The sequence below is a fragment of the Labeo rohita genome, chromosome 2 (assembly GCF_022985175.1).
Source record: "Labeo rohita strain BAU-BD-2019 chromosome 2, IGBB_LRoh.1.0, whole genome shotgun sequence".
Classification (NCBI taxonomy): domain Eukaryota; kingdom Metazoa; phylum Chordata; class Actinopteri; order Cypriniformes; family Cyprinidae; genus Labeo; species Labeo rohita.
Genome location: NC_066870.1, coordinates 36699041 through 36725316, shown reverse-complemented (window position 1 = coordinate 36725316; position 26276 = coordinate 36699041). Strand labels below are relative to the sequence as shown.

Genomic DNA, 26276 nt, shown 5'->3' with positions numbered 1-26276 from the left:
TAATCAGAATAAATTACGGCTGCTTTGCTTGTTTTCTAATTTAGTTTTGAGATGTTTAACAGCTTGGCTGTAAGATATGGCTGCAAACATAATTCACCAAACATTATGAAATCTAAACGAAGCCACTAGACTGCTGAGAGCTTTGAAAACCATAAAATGGATTTTAAAATCAATTTCTAGCGTTTAAGGTTTCTCTCCTCTCCAGGTTTCAGTTTATTTTATAAAATCAGTAAAGTAGAACGCTTCAGCATGACATAGCACTATTCACCAGGGTACTTGACCAAAAAAAAAGGTGCCTGTAAAAAAAAGTATTGCAAAATCAAAACCAATCCAAAACCTGGAGAGGAGGGAATTATACATTTTTTGATCATACAGTTTTATTTATTTTTAATATAATATGCCTGACATGTCTTTCACAGTAGGAAAATTTAGTAACTATAGAAGTAAATCAAGTCTGTTTTAATTCTTAAAAGTAAAAGCAAAAGTTTACCTGTTCAAATGGATTTGATTTACTTCTACAGTTAATAAATGTTCCTAACTGTGAGTGCACATTACAGTGGAAAAAAGATAAAAACATCAACATAATAAAAATAATAAACATAATAAAAATATATAAAATATTCCTAAATATAAGAATGATAATAATAATAATAATTCTTATGTTTTATATTATATTATTTGTGTATTGTGTTGTATTCAAAAAAATTCTAAGTTTTAGATTTTGCACCATTTTTGTGATATTACTACTCTGGATGAAAAAAAGTGTATAATGTCATGCCAAAGTTTTTACCCGTGTGATTTTTATGAAATAATACAGGTTGCTTGTAAAGAAAAAAGTGTAAAATGCAATCCAACAAGCCATCAAGTGTTTATTAAATATTAAATGAGCATTTTAGATTTATTTTATGAAGTTTGCGATTCTTTTTGCAAGTCTGCAGAATCCAGTTTAAAGCCCTGTTTTTTTTTATTGCTTAAAATAATGGTACATCAATTTTTATCCTGTTTGCAGAAAGTGCCTTTTATTTACTTTACAGCTTTGATTAAACAGGCAATAAATGGATCTTGCATGAAGCACAGTTTCCCTTTTCCAATCTTGTGATACCTTAAAGTTTGTTTTCCTTTATTAATGCACCTGCTCTCTCCTTCTCTCGGGCTCAGTGTCACGGTCTCTGGGATGAAGACGACCCTAAAACGTCCCGGAAGGATGAGTGTCTTCATCAGGACGAGTCTGTGGACGAGGGGAAGATGTCAGTGTCGATTCCCTCTGAGGAAGACAGGAAGAGTTCTCCAGCGTACTCGCTCAAGTCCGTGAACCTCGGCATGTCCGTGGACACGTCCCAGGTGCACGTGCAAATGCGATACCCTGAGCATCGACCTTACCTGCAGCGACAGAGCACTAGCGGATCTTACCTGTCCCACCGCTCATCTGTACGCTCCAAACGCGGTGAGAAGTCGTAATCCAAACATCCCAGGCCTTTGTTTTTCTTCTCAAATTCACATGCTTTGGTTTTATTAATACTGGCTTCATCTTGAACTAGTGAAATTAACTTTTTTTTCTAGGCTGTTTTGTCTTGTTAGTCTGTGGTTTAGCTTTGCTGTGGGTATAATTGTGGTGACGTTTGGTTGCTGGTTCGTTTCACAGGCAGCACAAGCACAAGGAACAGCATTCGTAGGGAAAACAGCACCACAGAGCCGGAAGTACCGCAGAAGAGCCGGAAAGACATGATTATGGAGAAGATCCGAGAGCAGCTCATCAAAGTAAAGGTTTATGTGATCAAAAAGTAAGTGTCTTTAGGAAAACAATCAAATGTAAAAATCATAATATGTGTGTGTGTGTGTGTGTAATTTAATTTAATGCAAATTATATAAAAATGTAAAAGATTAAGCTGTTAAAGTTTTATTATGCATTTAATTACCACTGCTTTTAATAATAATAATAAAGATTAATTTAATTTGCATTGCACACATTTCTGAATAAATAAAACTGATTTCATATGGCACTATTATTAACACTTTAATAAATTGTTTTATGAATTCATTTGGTTTTTGCCTAAATTTGTTTTAACTATTGCTTTAATTCCCTTTACTTATAAAATTAGTGGCTGACCAATATATCAAGTGATATTTGGCTTTTTTATTTATTTATTTTTTTTATTATAAGTTTTTATGTTTAACTTATGCATCAGAAGTGTGACTTTTATTTTGACAATAACTGAGATTTTTATTGTTATAATAAATTTTACATTTTTTTTTAGGGCATAGGACTTTTATTTAGACAGTAATAAGAATGTGCTATTAAAATAGAATCCAGAAAAAAAATTGTCACAAAATTCAGTCAGTAGGATGATGAATAAATTCAAGTCCCGTCCTTCAGATTACAGAAGTAAAATAGGTTATGAGTGCCATTTCATGCAAACTTTTTTGAGTGATTCATTCATTCTTCATCTTAATATCTTTAATATATTTTGTTAGTCTGTCTCCTCAGTCTCTGTTTATCTTCTCTCTTCAGATTGGTTGAGTTCTATCAGCCCATCCATCAGTTCTTCTATAACCTGATCCATCCCGAGTACAACGCCGTGACGGATGTTTACGTCTTGATGTTTCTAGCAGACACTGTTGATTTCATCATTATTGTCTTTGGTTTCTGGGCATTTGGGGTAAATTTGAATTATAAAAATAATACACATGATGCATGCCAGTAGTCAGCAAGATTTCTGATCAGATCTGCCCTTTTCTCTTCTAAATTGTGGCTGTGTGTTGATGCGTGTTTTATCCGCCTCACAGAAACATCAGGGAGGTGCTGATATCACATCCTCACTGTCAGAAGACCAGGTTCCCGGGCCGTTCCTCGTCATGGTGCTCATCCAGTTTGGCACGATGGTGGTGGATCGCGCTCTATACCTCCGCAAAACGGTGATGGGAAAACTGATTTTCCAGGTCATCCTGGTGTTTGGCATCCATTTTTGGATGTTTTTCATCCTACCAGGAATCACAGAGAGGTAAAGGAATGCTGGGAATTGCACTCCTGAAAAGAACTTTCTCAAATTAAGTTGAGGTAGCGAACAGAATACAGAACTGCAATTTGAATTTAAATTAAAATGATTAGTTCAGGATTTACATGTTCTATTTTTATTATTTGCTCATTAATCCTTTACAGTGTATGCATGATTATTATGCACGTAGGTATTCTGATCATATTTTTTTCCATGCACATTGTACCGATTCCAATCTGCAATAATCTTAATAACTGCTATTAATTCTGTGTTTAATTGTGTGATATATAACTGTCCATAAAGGCTGGAAGTGAAAAACTCCAGGTTTTCTTTTACAGACAAAATGAGCCAAAAATGAGATTAACTTGAGACTGAAAAGTCAAAATTGATTTAAAAAAAAAAAAAGAATATTAGTTATTAAGATTGATGTGGTTTGGAATCGGTAAAATGGGCTTGGAAAAGATATGATCAGAATACCAACTTGCATAATAATTATGCATGCACTGTCTGTTTGATTTAAATAAAAATATTTGATTTAATTTGGTCTGTTAAAGTTAAAATAAAATACAAATTGTTATTGTCACTTGATTCAATTTAAAAGTATTAAATTGTTCATTTATGCTTTAATGTGATTACCACTGTTTTTGTTAATAGGTTTGTAATAAATAATAAATCCAGAGAAAAAGAAAGAATTTTAGAACACAGAATTTGTTGGCAAAAATAAAACATTTCATGGGGACTTATTATTTTAAAAATTGCAAGAAGTATTTGATATTTAATTATTTATTTAATTATTTAATTAAAGTTTTATAAATTCAGTTGACAGACATGCTTTTTTAATATTACAATTAAATTAGAAAAATAAAAGAGAATCCATAAAAATGAAAACGCAAGCATGGAATTGTAATAACAATTTTATTTATAAAAAAATGTAAATGGAATTTGGGAAAAATTAAATGGATTTCATTAGTGCCCTAAATATTACCAGATTAAGGATCCTGATTAGGATATTTTTTGTCTTTGCAATTCTGAATTGTTTTTAATTCAGCATCCTCAGTGATGCAAAGACGATGATGCACCTCAGCTTTATCTCAACTGCCTGTTGAAAGGAAGAAATGCCGTCAATGTCCTGACATGTGTTTGATCTCCTCTGTACAGGCGCTTCAGTCAGAACACTATCGCTCAGCTGTGGTACTTTGTGAAATGCATTTACTTCGGCCTGTCGGCGTATCAGATCCGCTGCGGATATCCGACTCGCATACTGGGAAACTTCCTCACCAAGAGCTACAACTACGTCAACCTCTTCCTCTTCCAGGGGTACGAAATGTGTTGAACAGCAGTATATAGGCTGTTGTTGCATTGTTGCATGTAATTTGTGTTTTTATTATTTTGGAATAACACAGAATATGTTAATCAATTAATAAATCTAATAATTGATTACACAGAAACTAATGTAAACTAATGAAGACAGACAGTGGGAGCTCAGATCCTGTCAAAATAAAAATTAAATTCTTAATTATTGTCAAAATAAAAGTCATGCTTCTGATACATGAACCAAGCTTAAAAACTTATCGGCCAATGCTGATCATTAAAAATGCTGAATATCATCTGATATATCGGTTGTGTGTCCCAGGTTCCGTCTGATCCCGTTCCTGACAGAGTTGCGTGCGGTGATGGACTGGGTTTGGACGGACACGACACTCAGCTTATCTAGCTGGATCTGTGTGGAGGACATCTACGCACACATCTTCATCCTCAAATGCTGGAGGGAGTCAGAGAAGGTAAGAAATAACACTAAAAGGCGAGAAATAACACTGAAAAAGCTAGCTTTCTCCTAAGACGGCATGCTAAGCATTTGTGTTTGTTGTGTCACAGCGTTACCCTCAGCCACGAGGGCAGAAGAAAAAGAAGGTTGTGAAGTATGGAATGGGCGGCATGATCGTGATGCTCCTGATCTGCATCGTTTGGTTCCCCCTGCTCTTCATGTCTCTGATCAAATCCGTGGCAGGAGTGGTCAACACACCACTGGACGTGTCCGTCACGCTAACGCTGGGAGGACTTCAGGTGCACGTCACGTTAAAGACAGTGTGATACTTATTTGCATGGTCATTTCAGATCTCTGCCAGTTTCTACTTTAAGTAAATTGCTATCAAATTAGTCTCAGGTGTTTCTCCTAACAAGACGTTTGTACAAATGAGTCATCCAGTAAGATTATAAAGCTATAAAGTGAATGTGGAAAGCATTTCAGATGGCTTGATGTGAAATTTTTGAGTTCATACTGGGATGTTATTTTAGTATTATTCATATACTGTTACAGTGCTTATTAATATTTTGAATAAGCTTTGATTTTTACATTTTTAGTTTGCATTTTACTTTAAGTAATTTTTTGTTTTTGTCTTTTTTTTTCCATTATTGTTTGTTATAAGTTGTTTTTGTTTTCATTTTTAATTTCATTTTAAATTTTAGTAATTTTATATTAGGTCAGTTTTATTATTTATTGTTTTTTTTTTTTGCTTTTCTGTTTATTATTTTATTTTTATTTTATTAATTATAATTAAAAACATTTTTTATTTTTGTTTAAACTTTAGAAATTATATGCCTTCTTTTTTGTTTGTTTTTGCATTGTTTTTTATTTATTTAATTGTTTTTTATTTCAGTTTTTGTTATGTTAGCGTAGTAACTTATTTCAGTTAGTTCCCAAGGCAACATTTCTAATTTTCATCAATATTTATATCTAATTCAACTTTTATTTCAATTACCAGCAATGCTTTTCAACAGTTTTAGTTAAAATAACAACACTTGATCTCTGACTTTTAATTTCAGACTGCAGTATCTTGTTCTTATGTTTGTTTTATTCTGTTTTCAGCCGATCTTCACAATGAGCGCCCAGCAGAATCATCTAAAAAACACCTCCTCCACTGATTTTGCCAATTTTTTACGTTTATACAGCACGAATGCAGTAAGGAACTAAGTGTCTGTTAGCTCCTTTGTACTTTGTGACGTGAACATTTTTTCCAGTAATGTACTGATATATAGAATTGATTTTAGATAGCTGATTAATAATGACCTTATTTTCATTGCATAATCAAAGTAAAAAAAAAAAAAAAAAAGAAATTATATTTTGTGTAGATAAAATGAAAGTTGTATTAGGACTATTTGGATTTTGTGGCTTTATTTGCCTGCTAATTTCACACATTTTCATGCAGTAAAACAAATAGGATTTAAGAATTATCACTACTTTTGAAACTTGAAATAGGCTATTTTATATATACAGTATGTGCTTTATTGTCAAACCAATGCTGATCAGACAACAAGCTAATATTGCCTGATACTGGTAAATTGTGCATCCCTGATTATGTGCTTGTGTCTCCTGCAGAATGCCATGCAGTTCCTGGAGTCTTATGTTCATGAGGATTTGACAGTAGCAGTACTAGAAGGAAGTTCCAACTCACTCTGGACCATCAGCCCCCCGAGCAAGCAGAACCTCATTAAAATGCTGAGTGAGACAAAGGACAAGTTTCCTCTCACCTTCACCTGGTCCATACAGAGGTACTGTAAAGTTCAAAGTGATAAGAAGTACCTGGTCTCTTGGTGGCAGATGGGTAAATTAAAAAAAAAAAAAAAAAATTATTCTATTTTTACTATATTTTTTACAGTTGAAAACATTTACATACACATTGCAGAGTCTGCAAAATGTTCATTATTTTACCAAAATAATAGGGATCATACAAAATGCATGTTATTTTTGTTTAGTACTGACCCAAATAAGACATTTGACATGAAAGAAGTTTACATACAGTTCACAAGAGAAAATAAGAGTTGAATTCATACAGATGACTCTGTTCAAAAGTTTACATACACTTGATTCTTAACACCGCGTTGTTACCTGAATGATCCACAGTTGTGTGTTTTTGTTTAGTGATAGTTGTTCATGAGTCTCTTGTTTGTCCTGAACAGTTAAACTGCCCGCTGTCCTTCAGAAAAATCCTTCAGGTCACATAAATGTTTTTTCAGCATTTTTGTGCATTTAAACCCTTTCCAACAATGACTGTATGATTTTGAGATCCATCTTTTCACACTGAGGACAACTGAGGGACTCATATGCAACTATTGCAGAAGGTTCAAACACTCACTGTTGCTTCAGAACAAAACACAGTGCATTAAGAGCCAGGTGAAAACTTTTGAACAGAATGGAGACGTGTACATTTTTCTGATTTTGCCTAAATATCTTTTTTTTTTTTTCATTTAGTACTGCCCTACAGAAGCTACAGAGAATACTTACATGTTTCACAGAAGACAAAATAAGTTCAATTTACCCTGATTTTCAATTTCAAAAGTTTTCACCCCCCGGCTCTTAATGCATTGTGTTTTCTTCTGGAGCATCAGTGAGTGTTTGAACCTTCTGTAATAGTTGCATATGAGTCCCTCAGTTGTCCTCAGTGTGAAAAGATGGATCTCAAAATCATACAGTCATTGTTGGAAAGGGTTCAAATACACAAAAATGCTGAAAAAACAAAGAATTTGTGGGACCTGAAGGATTTTTCTGAAGGACAGCGGGCAGTTTAACTGTTCAGGAAAAATAAGGGTTTCATGAACTACTATCACTAAACAAAAAAAAAAAACAGCTGTGGATCATTCAGGTAACAACACAGTATTACAAGTCAAGCGTATGTCAACTTTCCAACTGGGTCATTTTTATAAATTCAACTATTATTTTCTCATCCTTTATGTGAAATAGATTAGTATCAGGTTAGTACAAAATAAAAAATAATGTGTTTTGTATGATCCCCTTATTTTGGTAAAATAATTAACATTTTGCAGATTCTGCAAGGTGTATGTAAACGTTTGACTTCAACTGTAAGTAAGTATATTATTTAAATAAATATAATGTTGGTTTAAATGAAATTCAAATGATTTAATACAATTTACAGACAAAATGTTTTAGATTTTTTATAAATTTCAGTCATGATATAAATGTGACCCTGGAGCACAAAACCAGTCTTATGTTGCATGGGTATAATTGTGGCAATAGCCAAAAATACATCGGATGGGTCAAATTAATCGATTTTCCTTTTATGACAAAAATCATTAGGATGTTATGTAAAGATCATGTTCCATGTAGATATTTTGTAAATTTCCCACCTTAAATATGTCAAAACTTAATTTTTGATTAGTAATACACATCGCTATGAACTTCGTTTGGACAACTTTAAAGGTGATTTTCTAAGTATTTAGATTTTTTTGCACCCTCAGATTCCAGATTTTCAAAGAGTTGTTTCTCGGCCAAATATTGTCCTTACAACGGGAAGCTTATTTATTCAGCTTTCAGATGATGTATAAATCCCAATTTCGAGAAATGTACACTTATGTGTAATGTGACTCAGACATCTTTCATAAGATATTCACCCTGGTATCATTTCATGAGAATTTGTACTACATGTAATGGCATTGATATGATTTTGTGCCACTCTGATAAGGACAAAAATGTTAGCGACAAAAACTGATGACTTGATACCAAGTTAATGAATTCATTTCTCTTTGGTTTGTATTGCTGTATTTGTCCATTAGGAACCTCAGTTTAGGTGCCAAAGCAGAAACCGCAATAGGGAAACACTATATTGACCTGAAACATGAAACCAGAAAACAGCTAATGAAACTACTGAGTGATGACAACCAAAACGGAACTGAAAAGGCAGTGTGAGTTTAAGCTACTAAGTGCCTCAAACACGTGCATATTTCTCTTTACCTTTTTACCACTAAAAAGACATTTGGCTTAAAGATAAATTATAATAGTGTTTTTTTTTTAAGGCTCATCGAAGGCATTTTTCCAAGATACATCAGAGCACCAAGCGACTCCAATGCCAGGCCTATTGAGCAGCTCTACAAAAAAGGTAACACACCAGCTCTCCATAAAGCATATGGTATCTATGCCTTTGCTACATTTCCTGTGCGTTTCTACACCCACCATCAACACGCCTGTTTCTCTTAACTCTTGCTCCCTTAGAGAAAGAATACATGAACATCATACTGTCTCTACATAAATCCAGCACAAATAGCACAGAGGGCGTTCAGGAGTGGTGGATCGTGAATCAGACAGAAGCAGGGCCGTTACCTGTGGCCAGGGATGCAAGCAACCCTGGTCTGGAGTTCTACATCTTCAGTGACCAAGTCAGTCCACCCAGTCTGGGCTTTCTGGCTGGTTATGGGTGAGTGATATGACACATTATAATCTGAAGTTATTTTTTTGTCCTTTCTAATGGAACGAAACTGTGCAGCCAATCAGAGCATGTTTAATGTTTCATATATGTGACCCTGGACCACAAAACCAGTCATAAGGGTCAATTTTTCAAAACTGAGCTTTATACATAATCTGAAAGCTGAATAAATAAGCTTTCCATTGATGTATGGATTGTTAGGATAGGACAATATTTGGCCGAAATACAGCTATTTGAATATATGGAATTTGAGGGTGCAAAAAAATCTAAATATTGAGAAAATCACCTTTAAAGTTGTCCAAATGAAGCTCTTACTAATGCTTGTTACTAATCAAAAATTAAGTTTTAATATATTTACAGTAGGAATTTTACAAAATATCTTCATGAAACATGATCTTTAGGTAATTTCCTAATAATTTTTGGCATAAAAGAAAAATCAATAATTTTGACCCATACAATGTATTTTTGGCTACTGCTACAAATATACCCCAGTGACTTAAGACTGATTTTGTGGTCCAGGGTCACATATAATTAAAAGGAGGTGGATTTTTGACCAATGAGAGTTCACTGTGGGTGGGGCTTTTTTTTAAATAATTTTTTTTCTTTAAAAATTCAGTTCAAAAAAGCTAAATGTACCAAAATGTAAATAAAAAATCTTTTTATGATACACATTTAATAATTTTATTTCTGAAAGAAATTACTGCATTTATTCAGCAAGGACAAAAGTGACAGTAAAAACATTATAATGTTACAAAAGATTCGAATATGCTCTTTGTTTTCTACATATCAAAGAAATTCTAAAAAATACGTTTCCACAAAAATATATTATGCAATATGTATGCAGCAAATCAACATATTAGAATGATTTCTGGAGGATCATGTGACACTGAAGACTAGAGAAATGCTGAAAATTCAGATTTGATCACAGGAATAAATTACATTTTAACATCTATTCACATAAAAAACAGTTTTATTTTAATTGTACAAATATTTCACAATATTACTGTTTTGCTGTATTTAATACCAATAATGAGCATAACATTAAAAGAACTTACAAATCTTTAACCTTAATTCACTGTATATTCTTGCAATATTAATTAGCACTAAATTATGACACAGTTTTAAATATTCTTGACTAAGCATTAGTTCAACAATTAAACAATATTGACTAATATGATGGATAAAAATTACTAATAATTTAAAAGATATGTATGGAAGCCTGTTTTCACCACAGAATAATAAAAATAAATAATATTGAAACTTTTTCTCTCACAATTTTGACTTTTTTGCAGTTCTAAGGGGGGAAAACTGATTTTTTTTTATACAAAAAATAAAGTAGGTAATTGCAAGTTTTTACCTTGCAATCCTGAGTATGTATCTCACAATTTTGACTTTTTTCACGTAATTGTGAAATATAAATTCAGATTTGAATTCAGATTTTTTTTTGCAATTCTAAATCTGTACCGAATCTCATAATTACGTCTTGCAATTAGTGCTGGGCAACGATTAATTGCGATTAATAGCATCCAAAATAAAAGTTTTTGTGTACATAATATGTGTGTGTACTTTGTGCATTTCTTATGTATATATAAATACACACACATGCATGTATATATTTAAAAAATATATGTATCTATATATTAAATATATTTATATATAATATAAATTAGGGTTGTCAAACGATTAATCGCAATTAATCATATACAAAACAAAAGTTTAAGTTTGCCCAATATATGTGTGTGTACTGTGTGTAATTATTATGTATAGTTAAATACACACAAATTAATGTATATATTTAAAAGAAATATGTCATGTACAATTTTTTTTTATTTATATATAATATAAATTATATTTATAAGTTATAATGAATACATATACTTGTAAATATTTCTTAAATATATACATGAATGTGTTTGTATTTATATATACATAATAATAACACACAGTACACACACATATATTAGGCAAACTCAAACTTTTATTTTGTATGTGATTAATCATTTGACTTCTCTAAAATATATACATGTGAATGCATGTAAATATTTTCATAATATATTCTGCGTGTCTTTATATAGACATAATAAATATACAGAGTACACACACATACATTATGTACACAAAAACTTTTATTTTGGATGCGATTAATTGCAATTAATCGTTGCCCAGCGCTAATTGCAATTTAATTCAGAGTTTATATCTTGAAATTCAGATTTTGCATTGACTTTTTTTTATTCCATAGTGGAAACGAGCTTCCATAGAAGTGGTCATAATGTTATGCATCCTAATTTAAATTCCTATGAACCAAATGCACATTGATTTTGAATCCGACAGGATTAAACTGTATTTAAATGATGTGCATTGTGCTAAGTTAAACCTGCGTGTGCACAGGATCATGGGTCTGTACATGTCGGTGGTTCTGGTTATCGGGAAGTTTGTGCGCGAGTTCTTCAGCGGGATCTCGCACACCATCATGTTCGAAGAGCTGCCTAACGTGGACCGGATCCTCAAGCTCTGCACCGACATCTTCCTGGTCCGAGAAACGGGAGAACTGGACCTGGAAGAAGACCTGTACGCCAAACTCATCTTCCTCTACCGCTCTCCAGAAACCATGATCAAGTGGACCAGAGAGAAGAGTGAGTGAGTGAGAATGAGGACGCCGACCTTCGGAGAAACTCCACACTAACCACGAGAAGCACAAAAGTGGGAATTGAGCCTCCTTCCCGAGGAGCCATGTTCTTCGTGCTAACTGATGAAACGTTAGCACTCGTGTAGTTTTCATCCAGTGGACGTGCACTTGCTAGTGTTTTTAAGGGCTTGACAAGTGAACTTTAGGGCTTCCAGGCATGCGCCACTTTGATACGACTTTCACCTTTGGGAGTGCATGCGACGTGATGGACATAGACGAGAAATACTCAACCTACTTTAGACTCGGGCTTGATTTTTAACATCTCTCTGAATTCTGAAGACGCAAAAGCGGTTTTGCAGGAAGCGGAACCGAAGCCCTGTAGGCGGCGCTGTGAATTACGTGACAATCTCTATTTGCCTTATTTCCTTTGTACAATCATCTAGATGCATCATTATCCACTACCTTTCTCAGGAATACATTCGGATCATTTCACGACGACGGGATATCAACCTTTTTCCTCATGTACGACAAAGTGTGAAGAGGAACGTACGCAACAGTAATAACTTTACTCCTCTGAGACTTTAAGGAGATCATCCGTCATGTATGAACAGATTTGGGAGGTGGAAAGGACGTTTGGTGATTTATAAGGCTTGAAGTACTGTATAAGGACTTTTCATAACTCAAGGGAGATTGTTTTCACATTACGATGAATGATTGATCAGTTTCAGCAACTTGGGTTTATTGTGAACTTAAAGAACCTCGTTTGTTAAACAGAGAATTTCAGTGTGTTTCTGTGTACATTTCTTTGTAAATCAAAATGATTTTAGGAATAATTTACACAAATTGGTTCAGAATGATATTTGAATGCGTTTCTTCATAAACTCAAGTCATTATTTACACACAGATTTGTTCAGAACAAATTTTTGAATGGCCTTCTCTATATTTCTTCACAAAGCCAAGCGGTTTTATGAACAAATTGCATAGAAATTTGATCAGAATGAATTTTAAGTGTTTCTTCCAAATGATTTAATTCCATGATCAAACTTGAGTGATTTACATTGAAATTTGTTCAGAACAAATAATTTTTAATGTTTCTTCATAAATTCAATTGATTTTATGAAGAAATTTGTTCAAAATTAATCTTTGTTTCTGTATACATTTCTTCATAAATCCACATGATTTTATGGTTGATTTACACAGAAATATGTTCTGAATGAATTTTGAATGTGTTTCTGTCTACATTTATTCATAAACCCACATGATTTTATAAAGTATTTACACAAAAATTTGTTCTGAATGAATTTTAGATGCATTTCTATGTACATTTCTTCATAAATCCAAATGAATTCATGAGTAATTTACAAAGAAATTAATTTAGAATTAATTTAAAATGTGTTTGTGTGTATATTAATTCATAAAGCCACATGATTTTGTGGAAGATTTCAGCAGAAATATGTTCAGAATAAATTTGAAATATGTTTCTGTGTAAATTTCTTCATAAATCTTAATGATTTTATATATGATTTACAGAGAAATGTGTTCTGAATTATTTTTAAATGAATTCCTGTGCAAATTTCTTCATAGAGCCAAATAATTTTATGAGTTATTTACATAGAAATGTGTTTTAAATGCATTTCTGTATATATGTCTTCATAAATCCACATGATTTTGTGGAAGATTTAAGCAGAAATCTGTTCAGAACACATTTTAAATGTGTTTCTGTGTACATTTCTTCATACATCCACATGATTTTATGTATGATTTATATAGAAATGTTGAAAATGAATTTTAAATCCATTTCTATGTACATTTCTTCATAAATCTGAATTATTTTATGAATTATTTACATAGAAATTTGTTTTGATTGAATTGTAAATGTTTCTGTGCGCATTTCTTCATAAATCCAAATGAATTAATGAATAATTTACAAATGAATTCATTCAGAATGAATTTTAAATGCATTTCTATGTACATTTCTCCATAAAGCCACATGATTTTGTGGAAGATTTAAGCAGAAATATGTTCAGAACAAATTTGAAATGCGTTTCTGTGTACATTTCTTCATAAAATCAAATGATTTAATTAATTATTTACACAGAAATGTGTTCTAAATCAATTTTAAATGCATTTCTGTGTACATTTCTTCATAGAGCCAAACAAATGTATTATATAATTAACATAGAAATTTGTTTTGAATGAGCTTTAAATGCGTTTCTGTGCACATTTCTTCATAAATCTAAATTATTTTATTAATTAATTACATAGAAATGTATTCACTGAATTTTAAATGTTTCAGTGTACATTTCTTTATAAATCCACATGATTTTATGTATAGTTTGCATAGAAATGTGTTAAACAGAAGTTTTAAAATGTGTTTCTTCAACATTCTTAATGATTTTATGAATTATTTACACAGAAATTTGTTCTGACTTAATTTTAAATCCATTTCTATGTACATTTCTTCATGAATTCAAATGATTTAAAAAATTATTTACATGGAAATTTGTTCATAGCAATTTTTGAATGTTTCTATGCATAATCGAATTGATTCACACAGAAATTTGTTCAAACTGAATTTGAATGTTTCCTCATAAATCCAAATAGTTTTATAAATGGTTTACATGTAAATTTGTTCAGAACAAATCTTGAATGTTTCTTCATAAATTCAAATGCTTTTATGAACTATTTACACAGAAATTTTGTTCAGACCAAATTTTGATTTTGAAGTGATTTTATGTGTGATTTACACAGAAATGTATTTAGAAATGCACAGAATTCATGGAATATGAGCTAAAGGAATTGTTTGCACAACAACTGCTTAAAATAGTTGGGCTTAATTTATGCAACACAAGTTAAATGAATGTTTTTAGGTTAGTTCTGCTCATGTTTCATAAATGATTATTTTGTTACAACATCTGACTTGTGTTGAAAGTAAATACTGAATATTAGTTCTGAACAGATTCATTCTCGAAGGCATGAGAAGATGGCAGATCGTTACAATCGAGTTATTAAATATGCGTCGGCAGAACTGGGACTTGTGCTCGTCAGAAAGTTGTTTGTACATGAGGAAGAATCTGACTCACATTTGTACTACGTACTTCTATTTATTTGAGCAATACGACAGGCGGGTGACCGTAAAGGACATGAAATCCATTTTTATCCTACACCTTTGGCAGCCATACTCAGGAACGAGCTTTCTATGGATCAGGGTCTCACGGATGTACCGGTGGAGTCTCCGCTAGGCTGTAGATTTACAATGGGATCATGTACGATATATACGACTATCAGTGCGAGCTCCACGCCGACGGATCGTGTTGTGCTGATGCTTGAGGAGAACGTTGAATATTGTTTTGAGTCCATCTCTGAACTATGCATTAAAGACAATGTAGCATGAATGAAAATAATGTTTGACATGAAACGCTTTCATTACCTTATGTGTGCGGAACTTTTTCAGCAACATCAAAACGGGGGAAAAAAGAAAACTGTAGCTGGATGAAACGGGAAATGGGAGTTTACTGACTTCAAATAAAGCACACGATTAAAGGACAGAAGTGTTCGCATTTATTGACTTTTTTTTTTTTGTTACTGTACTTCTCAGTTTTTACTTATATACTACAGCTTAAAAGTCAGTAAGATTTTTTTTATGAAAGAAATTAATATTTTAATATTCATCAGGAATGCATTAAATGGAAGTGACTGTAAAATCAATAAAAATGTTGTCAAAGAAAATGCACCACAATTTCTACAAAAATATGAAGCGAATATGACTCATATGAACTAATGATGCTGAAAATTCAGCTTTGCACCACATGAATAAATTACAATATATTGCAATATATTTTGCAATATATTAAAATAGAAAACTGTTTTTTAAAATAAGAATAATATCTCACAATATCACTGTTTTTACCGTACTTTTAATCAGATAAATGCAGTTTTGGGCAGCATTTTCTTAAAAAAAAAAAAAAAAAAAAAAAACTACAGCTCTACACTATATGTTTATATAAGATGTTTATATTTTTATTTTTTCATGTTCATTTTAATTTTTGTCTTTAAATTACTAATATTTTAATAATAATTTTATTATAATTTTTTTATATATGTCTATGTTTTTTTTTACATCAGTTAAAAAATATAGTAGATATTTTAATAATAATAAGTATATTAAATATTATATTTTAATCGCAAATGAGAAATGTTATCTTGGAAAATAGTTGAGATAAAATTAGTTAGTTTGTTTATTTATTTATTTTTATTTCACTTAATATTTATTTAAAGTAAAATGTCTGAAATGACTCTCTCTTTCCTGGCTTTGCTATAACTTGTAAATGGTGCTGCTTTCTATTTGTAGAATATTTGTAAATCATCTGTACTGAATTTATCAGGTGATTCCCTACATAAGAAACCACATTTAGCAGCAGACAGCCAAACAGTGTATAGATTGTGATTTTATTAAGTCATTTTTTTGCATCTTTATGACTGTCAAGTTGTATATTTGGAAACGCAGCATGACGCTTCACTCCACAGCGATGTTTATATTTCAACAACACTTACAATAAATTACTGTACATAATAATATTATTGTATTTTACAAATTTGATAACTGATTTAACATCACTTTGACATCACAGACTGTTCACAAATTAAAATAATTAACAGATTCTGTACACAACTACACATTTTCATTATTAAATTAAAACATTTACAAACATAATTTATGCAGCAACATGATCACACACATAGACACACACACACATCAAAAACTTCCAGTGCTTATAATTTACAGGTTCAACAATGGTCTGAGTTTGGGGGCGGGACAATCTGAGAGTTTGACCAATGGAAGACGAGTGTTTGTAACTTAATTTAAACACTGCAGTCAATAAAGTGCTAAAAAAAAAGATGATGGATTTTTGTAGCCCAAAACCGGAAAATGAGAGTTTCTGTACATATTCATCATTTAAATGCCTGAAATAAGGGATGTGGATTAACAAGATATTTTCACATTTTATTGGACATCATATAATTAGCAGTAACCAATGTTGGGGGTAACGCATTGCAAGTAACGCACGTTATGTAATCAGATTACTTTTTTCAAGTAACTAGTAAAGTAACAAATTACTTTTAAATTTACAAGAAAATATCTGAGTAACTTTTTGTGTTCTAATTTATTGACTGACAGCTCTCCTGTCCTGTGTTGAGAGAAACTGGGAGTAAGTGCAAAGGCACTTCCTTCAGCCTGAGGCTTATTTATTTCACTTTTGGTGCGAAAGGGCCTTTACAGTTACCAAAAATATATTTATTATTAAAAATAAATAAGCAAACCCAGCTCAGGTGACAAAAAGTAAGAAAAGTAATGTAATGCAAAAGTAACTGCAATAGTTACTTTTTATGAAGTAACGCAATATTGTAATACATTACCTTTAAACGTAACTTTCCCCAACACTGGTAGTAACATTTGTCATTAAAAAAAACAAAAAACAAAAAAACAAAACTTAATTGTCTTGAAAAAGGTGGTCGATAATGCGTCTAAACAGGACTACAGAGGTTGTCGGGATATTAAACGACACATCGATCCAGTGTTATTTGAGTATCAGGGACATATTAATATAGTTTTAGTCAATATTTTGAATCATTTTATTTTTATATTTTCTGCTTTTATTTTAATTTTAGTTAAACTATTCATAATTTTGTTGTGTTTTTGTAATTTTATTTGTTTTTGTGGTTTTTAAACGTATGTTTATATATTTTTTATTTCAGTTTTAGTTGTCTAAACTAAATGAAAATGAGAAATGTTGCCTTGACAGCCAGCAGAAATAAAATGATTTTTTTTAATTCAAGTAATATTTTTTTTATGATTTTTTTTTTAGTTAACTATAATAATCCTGTGCCAAACGTGTAAAATCGATCTACTCACTAGTCAACTTAACAGCCTGGTTGTGCTTATAATCACGCTCTTGCAAACTATTCAATCTCAAACTTTCAGTGAAACTGTTTTCAAATGAAAACAGAAAGAGGTAAAGCTTTAATATAAATGTTTATAGCCTACATTTAGCTTTTTAATTCTGCTGATTGTATTTAGGCATCAGAATTCATAAAAATGGTAAAGATTATCATGATGAGCAAAATGTGTAAGAATTATGAACTTCTGTTGCTCACAGAGCTTATTTTCTGCAGTAATCCAAAAGCGGATGGAAAAATCCTGTTGGTTTTTGTCAAATAATCCAGGCTGACGCTGACTTAAAAAATACGTCATCACTGCAGCGCTCCATTGCATTTGGTGCAGCTAATGGCAAAGAAATGAACCTCTTCAGCATTAAATATGTTAAAACTGGCATCCACGGCCCATGTGTGTAGGTTTTTCTGTTTGTCTAATGCGTAAACGCACAGAAATCTGGACGCTCCTACAGGCGGGACAGACAGGAACAGAATTCCTCAGGAATGACTCCACTTTACACAAAGGGAGGAAACACTGATATGCTCGTTCACACACACACACACACACATGGATGGAGGAGTCGGCCGTTCTCTCAGTTAACACAAACCTCCCTCGTAATCATCTTCTTCCTCGGCCGGTGGCAGACCGGCACTGCCCCCTTGAGGAGCAACGGGAGGTTTCTTCTTCTTCCCCGCCGCCTCCACCTGGTACCTTCAGAGAGATCGCCAGCTTGGCATACTGGATGAACACAGATGAGAAAACAGGTATTTATAATGTCACTGAATTTCATTTTTTAGCCAGGGTGATTATTGGATTTTTGGAAATATAGTAAGTGCCTAGAAGATATGTTGCGTTTCCACCAAGGTTATTCTTACAAGTAAAACTAAAACAAATAAAATAAAATAAACATCTTAAACTTATTTTATTTCAGCTAGTTGGAAAGGGATTTTTGTTTTACGTTGAATACTAAGAGTACTGAGTACTAAATTAACTTAATTAAAAAAAAGGTTAAAACTACAACAAAATTAATAAAATTAAAATGAAAACAGAAAAAAATAAAATCTAATTCAAAGTATCACAAAAGTAACTACAAAATGTAAACAAAAGAAATATTAGTGATACTAAAATAACAGCTAATAACTAAAATATTTTGTAAAAATTTTTAATTTGTTTGTCAATTTCAATGATAAGTGGTCTTGAAAATTTTACAGAAAAATTATACTACAATGTACACTTTTATTCAAAGGTTTGGGGTCAGTAAGACTTAAAAATTTTAGAAACAAATTTTAAAAACATTTGTAATTTTTTTTAATAATTCTGATTTTTTCAAAGAAATTAATATTTTTAATTAGAAATTATGCATAAAATTGATCAAATCCGACAGAAAAATATTTATAGTGTTATTTAAGAATTTGAATAAATGCTGTTCTTTTGAACTTTCTATTCAGCTTTGCAGCACAGGAATACATTGCATTTAATACAATATATTAAAATAGAAAACTGTTGTTTTAAATTGTAACAAAAGACTTCTTTAAAAATATTATACATGAATTGTTATTATTAATTTATATTTTATTTTAAGTAGCAAATATTCAATATTATTTCATTTAATATATCATTATATAATTTCATACATTTTTATTTTACAAATACTGAGCTACACGTCTCCTTTTTTGAGTGTAACAATGCTTTTTTGATTTCTCCACAGTATTATGTGAAGATTGATGTCTGACACTCACGTCATTGTCCATGTACTTCAGTAAAGGTGAGTTGCACACGCGTGACAGTTGATCCTCATCCTGCTCGTCATACGCCGCCAGTAACGTCTCCATTGAAACACAGTCCTCGCTCCCACTGAACCCTGGGAGACTGAACAACACAATATATCACACTGATCACAGATAACACCATTGATCTGAAGGATGATAATGTTACTTGTTTGTACCTGTAACTTTCTCTGACACACTTGTCTGCAGCCACAAAGTCACCTCTGTGGAGATGAACCAGCACTTGAGCGATGGTTTTCTGCAATATCAAACAATCTGTTGAAACTAATGCAACATTAGAATGCAAAAGTATATGATGTAACAAAAAAAAAAAAAGTTGAATATCAGCATTTGCACCTTAAAGCAGGTCGGGTAGTTCTCAATTTCCTTGTACATGTTCTTCTCTTTCTGAAGGGAAACAGCGGCCTCATCCAACCTGAGGACAAAATAACACAACGGCAAAAACACAAACTGATAAGTTTATCCAAATGCCACAAAAACCTTATGGATGTCATTATAATATACAGTAAGTCAGATATTGCAGTGAGTTGCTGTTTTTGTCACTCTTCTGAGGAAGATTCATTCACTTGTTTTGTGTGAGATTTTTTATTGTTAATCCAATCTCTTTTTGTAAGTAACTGTGTGCTTTGAAGTCCCGATCTGAATCAAATGATTCGCGATCCGAAGTTCCGATGTAAATCAAATGATTCGCGATGTGCGCTTTGAAGTCCCGATCTGAATCAAATGATTCGCGATACGCACTTTGAAGTCCCGATCTGAATCAAATGATTCGCGATACGCGCTTCGAGTCCCGATCTGAATCAAATGATTCTCGATCCGAAGTTCCGATGTAAATCAAATGATTCGCGATGTGCACTTTGAAGTCCCGATCTGAATCAAATGATTCGCGATACGCGCTCCGAGTCCCGATCTGAATCAAATGATTCGCGATTCGAAGTTCCTATGTAAATCAAATGATTCGCGATGTGCGCTTTGAAGTCCCGATCTGAATCAAATGATTCGCGATCTGAAGTTCCGATCTAAATCAAATGATTCGCGATACGCGCTCCGAGTCCCGATCTGAATCAAATGATTCGCGATCCGAAGTTCTGATGTAAATCAAATGATTCGCGATGTGTGCTTTGAAGTCCCGATCTGAATCAAATGATTCGCGATATGCGCTCCAAATCCCGATCTGAATCAAATGATTCTCGATCCGAAGTTCCGATGTAAATCAAATGATTTGCGATGTGTGCTTTGAAGTCCCAATCTGAATCAAATGATTCGCGATACGCACTTTGAAGTCCCGATCTGAATCAAATGATTCGTGATACGCGCTCCGAGTCCCGATCTGAATCAAATGATTCTCGATCCGAAGTTCCGATGTAAATCAAATGATTCGCGATACACGCTCCAAGTCCCGATCTGAATCAAAAGATTCGCGATCCGAGGTTCCGATGTAAATCAAATGATTTGCGATGTGTGCTTTGAAGTCCCGATCTGAATCAAATGATTCGCGATACGCGCTCCGAGTCCCGATCTGAATCAAATGATTCCCGATCTGAATCAAATGATTCTCCGATTCCGATGTAAATCAAATGATTCTGTGCGCTTTGAAGTCCCGATCTGAATCAAATGATTCGCGATCCGAAGTTCCGATCTAAATCAAATGATTCGCGATACGTGCTCCGAGTCCCGATCTGAATCAAATGATTCTCGATACGCACTTTGAAGTCCCGATCTGAATCAAATGATTCGATGTAAATCAAATGATTCTCGATCCGAAGTTCCGATGTAAATCAAATGATTTGCGATACGCGCTCCGAGTCCCGATCTAAACCAAATGATTCGCGATCCGAAGTTCCGATGTAAATCAAATGATTCTCGGTGTGCACTTTGAAGTTCCGATCTGAAGTCCCGATCTGAATCAAATGATTCTCGATCCGAAGTTCCGATGTAAATCAAATGATTTGCGATACGCACTTTGAAGTCCCGATCTGAATCAAATGATTCGCGATACGCGCTCCGAGTCCCGATCTGAATCAAATGATTCGCGATCCGAAGTTCCGATGTAAATCAAATGATTCGCGATGTGCGCTTTGAAGTCCCGATCTGAATCAAATGATTCGCGATCCGAAGTTCCGATCTAAATCAAATGATTCGCGATACGCGCTCCGAGTCCCGATCTGAATCAAATGATTCGCGATCCGAAGTTCCGATGTAAATCAAATGATTCGCGATGTGCACTTTGAAGTCCCGATCTGAATCAAATGATTCGCGATCCGAAGTTCCGATCTAAATCAAATGATTCGCGATACGCGCTCCGAGTCCCGATCTGAATCAAATGATTCGCGACCCGAAGTTCCGATGTAGATCAAATGATTTGCAATGTGCGCTTTGAAGTCCCGATCTGAATCAAATGATTCGCGATACGCGCTCCGAGTCCCGATCTGAATCAAATGATTCGCGACCCGAAGTTCCGATGTAAATCAAATGATTCTTAATGCGCACTTTGAAGTTCCGATCTAAATCAAATGATTCACGATACGCGCTCTGAGTCCCGATCTAAACCAAATGATTCGCAAACCGAAGTTCCGATGTAAATCAAATGATTCTCGATGTGCACTTTGAAGTTCCGATCTGAATCAAATGATTCGCGATACGCGCTCCGAGTCCCGATCTGAATCAAATGATTCGCGATCCGAAGTTCCGATGTAAATCAAATGATTCGCGATGTGCGTTTTTTCAAGTCCCGATCTGAATCAAATGATTCACGGTCCGAAGTTCCAATGTAAATCAAATGATTCGCGATACGCGTCCCGAGTCCTGATCTGAATTAAATGATTCGCGATCCGAAGTTCCAATGTACATCAAATGATTCGCGAAGCGCGCTTTGAAGTCCTGATCTGAATCAAATGATATGCGATCCGATTGGAATGCTTCAAAACAGTGAATCATTTGCTTTTCAGAAGGCGTGGCTTTAAAGCAACAGAAACTTAAACAGAGCTTTTGAGGCAGAGGGTGAAAACAGCTGCTGCACCAATGTGTTTTTTTTTTACTTTAAATTATGTTAAATCATCATAAATGAGCATAATATGGGCAGTTTAATGCTTTAAGACGCACCTGCGCAGTCTCACCAGAAGTCTGGAGGCTTTTCCCAGAAGCTCTGCGGCCTGTCTGAGACGATCTTCATTCTGAACATCAAAAACCGGTTCACATGGGTTATGCATGAATATTTAAGACAAATGGATGATTTTTGATCATTTACAGGATTAATCATATCTGCATTTTCTCACCTCAAACACAGATGCAGCCTTCTGGTACAAATCCACAGCTTTCTCAAGATCAATCGGCTCGATGAGTCTGCAGAAGCAGATGGCACTAGTTTATGTCGGCAATGGTAACACAACCCTTACACACATTTTAAAGTTATTCACACCACTTAGGAGGCATTTCATTTGATTTACTCACTTCCCAGCCCTGTCCAAGGCCATTCCAGCAGTGCCAGATGTCCCGTTCTCCACGTACATGATGCTGGCCTTCTCGATCAGCTGTATGGCCTCAGGCATTTTCTTCATGTCCTGCAGGCGTACAAGAGTCACTTAGGCACGTCTCAAACCTACAGGCCGTCTATAACAATCACTGTACGACCAACTCACCTTCAGCATCATGCCGGCCTGTTCATACGCTCTGAGAGGAAGAAAAGCATGTGTTATGATGGGTGGAGAAAATTATAGACAGTAGTGCGTTGTTTACCATTAGAATAATTTGTAAACTGTATAAATTACTGTATAGCATATGGATTATTTGTATAGATGTTAATAAGTAGCCTAAAATTTATTTGAAATATTAATGCTCACTTACTTTGCTGCATGGAAGAGTCTGTGAATTTTAGTTAAGTAAATATAAAAACAGAATGAAAAACATAAAACCAAAGGATAACTAAATACTACACTAGTCAAAAGTTTGGGGGTAGTAATTTTTTTAAAAAATGTTTTAGAAAGAAGTCTCTTCTGCTCAACCAGGCTGCATTTATTTAATAAAAAATACAGTATAAAACAGTAATATTGTGAAATATTATTATAATTTAAAGTAACTGTTTTCTATGTGAATATTTTGTAAAATATAATTTATTTCTGTGATCAAAGCAGAATTTTCAGTGTCACATGATCCTTTAATAATCATTCTAATATGCCAATTAGCTGCTCAAGAAACATTTCTGATTATCAACAATGTTGAAAACAGTAGAGCCGAGTAATATTTTTGTGAAAATCATGATACATTTATTTGGTCAGGATTCTTTGATGAATAGAAAGTTCAAAAGAACTGTTTATTTGAAATAGAAATCTATAAATGTCTTCATTGTCACTTTCGATCAATTGAATGCATCCTTGCTGAATAAAAATATTCATTGCTTTAAAAAAAAAAATCTTACTGACCCCAAACTTCTGACAGTGTTGTACATATATATGGCACATTCTCCCTACAAATTTTACCCAATATTTACTAGAATTTACAGATAAGTCATAAATGAAATACAAATCATACAGTGCACCATCATTGTATCAGTATAATCTTTGTAATTATGATTTCTTCTTTTATCCTACACTAAGCCAGATTCTGATATGCTGAAGAAGGATACGCTTTGTTTTCTGTGTGGTACTCTGCCTCCTTCAGGTACGCATCCTTCGCTTGTTCAAACTGTTTTGCATTTTTGAAAGCCACAGCTGATATAACACCAAGAAGACAGTGTTATCATTATAATATTTCATATATTATTACTATTTTCTTTTATTAATAACATCAGTGCAAGACGTCAATTTGCTTCACCTGCTTTTGCCATCTCTGAAGCGGCTCCATCATAATCAGGTTTCCACTTGGTCATGCTGGTCTTCAAGCTGCATGAGGTAAAACAGTTATTTTATGGTGTTCACTAGTATCCCAACCCTTGTGAAAAAGAAGTGTGCATACATGTATTCAGTGTGCACTAGTTCTTTACTTCAAACCTTAACTCAAATCTCACTTTTAAGAATGCACTTTGCAATAATGTCAAATACAGTTTTATTTTAAAGCTCATTTTAATGTATTGTTTAAATAATCTTTTGTCATGCTTTAAAGATGTACACTTATTTTCATGTGCTGAATAACATAAAGCACTAGTTGATAATAATCTGAATTGTAGAGTTATTCAATATTACTTTTGAAGTGAATATATTTTAAGTGTACTAAACTGCAACTTTATTATTAGATGCATACTTAAAATGTATATTAAAATACACAACATACAAGTTTTAATAGAAATTACATTAAAATATAATTTAGTTTACCATAAATGCTTTTCAGTAGATTCGTGCACTTTAAAAACATTTTGAAGGCGTAGAAATACAGATGTACTTAGGTCAAAAAAGCACTCTTAAGTTGCATTTATTTAATGCATTTTATTTAATTGTATGAGAACATTACTTTCAGTTCACACTTAAGTATTTTCCATAATAAGTGCATATAAAAAGTATTTTTTCACAAGGGGACATAATTACAAAAATATATCGTAAAAATGCACAATTGCACAAAATATAAGACTAAGCTAGGTGTTTGAAAACAGCATGGAAATCCATACTTAGAAAAAGCACACGTGTGTAATTGAACTTTAGACTTAAAATCAAAAATGTACAGCATGTGACAACTTGCACCGGTACTCTTCGACATAATGGGCACATGAACATGCACTGGTTTTCAGAAATGGCCCACAATCATAAGTCGAACCCTCATAATAATGACCACATCAGGACCACTGCAGCTGTCGCCAAGGTAACCTCTGTCAGTGCACGCGCGATTACGCAATCAGTCTCGCTTTGTAACATTATAATAAACGTGTATTAGAATCCTTCAGCATCTGCGCATATAAATGAGTTAAAAGCAAACGGCATCCGGTTATGTAGCAGTATTAGCGACAGTGTGACTGACAGCGACAGCAGGCCGATCCTAACTCGGTGTTTATGTGTGAAATGCATGAGATCTCTTCTGTCCATATGAGACTTTTTTCCATTTCTCACCATTTCTCGGCTTTGGCGATGTGATCGTGAGCCTCGTTGATCTTCTGCGCGGCCATGGCTCTCGGTTTTGCGGATGAAGAGGACACAGACTGAGCCGCTGCTCGGGAGGGAGGATGAGGATGGACCGTTACGTAGATTATCCTGATTTTCTTCAAGAGCTCATCCACGTCACGGTGTTTTTCTACGGGAGCCCGAGTGGGATGCTGCAATGCACCATTCAACATCTGCGATTTACACTTGCCTCGTTTTTATTGTACTTATATATTTATTGAACATTTGTAAATTTGATGGAATTTATTTTTTTTTTTTTTTTGTATAAAATATAGATACCATTTGAATGTGTTTGCCTTATTATATTATATTATATTATATTATATTATAATATGTTATATTATATTATATTATATTATATTGTATTATATTATTATAGTGTGTGTGTGTGTGTGTAAGTAGACCATAGTATCTATTTAGGCCTATTTATTTATTTATTTATTTATTTACTTTACGTTATTTTTATGATAATATAGAATGCAGATAACATTTTAATGTGTTTGCCTTTTATATTATATTATATTATGTTATGTTATGTTATGTTGTGTTATATTATATTATATTATATTATATTATATTATATTATATTTTATTATATTATATATTGTGTGTAAGTAGACCATAGTATATATCATAG

At 33.2% G+C, this 26276-nt stretch overlaps 2 protein-coding genes across 5 annotated transcripts in view; one reads left to right on the top strand and one right to left on the bottom strand.

Annotated features, from left to right (window-relative positions):
• LOC127154811 (piezo-type mechanosensitive ion channel component 2) overlaps nucleotides 1–13580 on the top strand; it is a 96140-nt gene extending 82560 nt beyond the window's left edge. For all 4 annotated transcript variants that reach the window (XM_051096672.1, XM_051096664.1, XM_051096655.1 and 1 more), the window contains 13 exons: nucleotides 1159–1444; nucleotides 1643–1781; nucleotides 2510–2657; nucleotides 2785–2999; nucleotides 4152–4310; nucleotides 4627–4774; nucleotides 4869–5057; nucleotides 5860–5952; nucleotides 6370–6542; nucleotides 8562–8690; nucleotides 8802–8884; nucleotides 8998–9199; nucleotides 11597–13580. In XM_051096672.1, coding sequence (XP_050952629.1) covers nucleotides 1159–1444; nucleotides 1643–1781; nucleotides 2510–2657; nucleotides 2785–2999; nucleotides 4152–4310; nucleotides 4627–4774; nucleotides 4869–5057; nucleotides 5860–5952; nucleotides 6370–6542; nucleotides 8562–8690; nucleotides 8802–8884; nucleotides 8998–9199; nucleotides 11597–11849 — 2217 coding nt within the window. In that variant the 3' untranslated portion in view covers nucleotides 11850–13580. The remainder of the gene's footprint in view (nucleotides 1–1158; nucleotides 1445–1642; nucleotides 1782–2509; nucleotides 2658–2784; nucleotides 3000–4151; nucleotides 4311–4626; nucleotides 4775–4868; nucleotides 5058–5859; nucleotides 5953–6369; nucleotides 6543–8561; nucleotides 8691–8801; nucleotides 8885–8997; nucleotides 9200–11596) is intronic.
• A 2682-nt stretch (nucleotides 13581–16262) lies between these two features.
• On the bottom strand, nucleotides 16263–25781 carry napgb (N-ethylmaleimide-sensitive factor attachment protein, gamma b). Its single transcript, XM_051095188.1, is given in 13 exon segments — nucleotides 16263–18462; nucleotides 18464–18507; nucleotides 19509–19638; nucleotides 19715–19794; nucleotides 19893–19971; nucleotides 22659–22729; nucleotides 22832–22898; nucleotides 23007–23116; nucleotides 23195–23225; nucleotides 23400–23417; nucleotides 24178–24262; nucleotides 24366–24433; nucleotides 25589–25781. Coding segments are annotated over 13 exon segments (936 nt in total). The 5' UTR covers nucleotides 25645–25781; the 3' UTR covers nucleotides 16263–18365.
• Nucleotides 25782–26276: the final 495 nt, after the last annotated feature.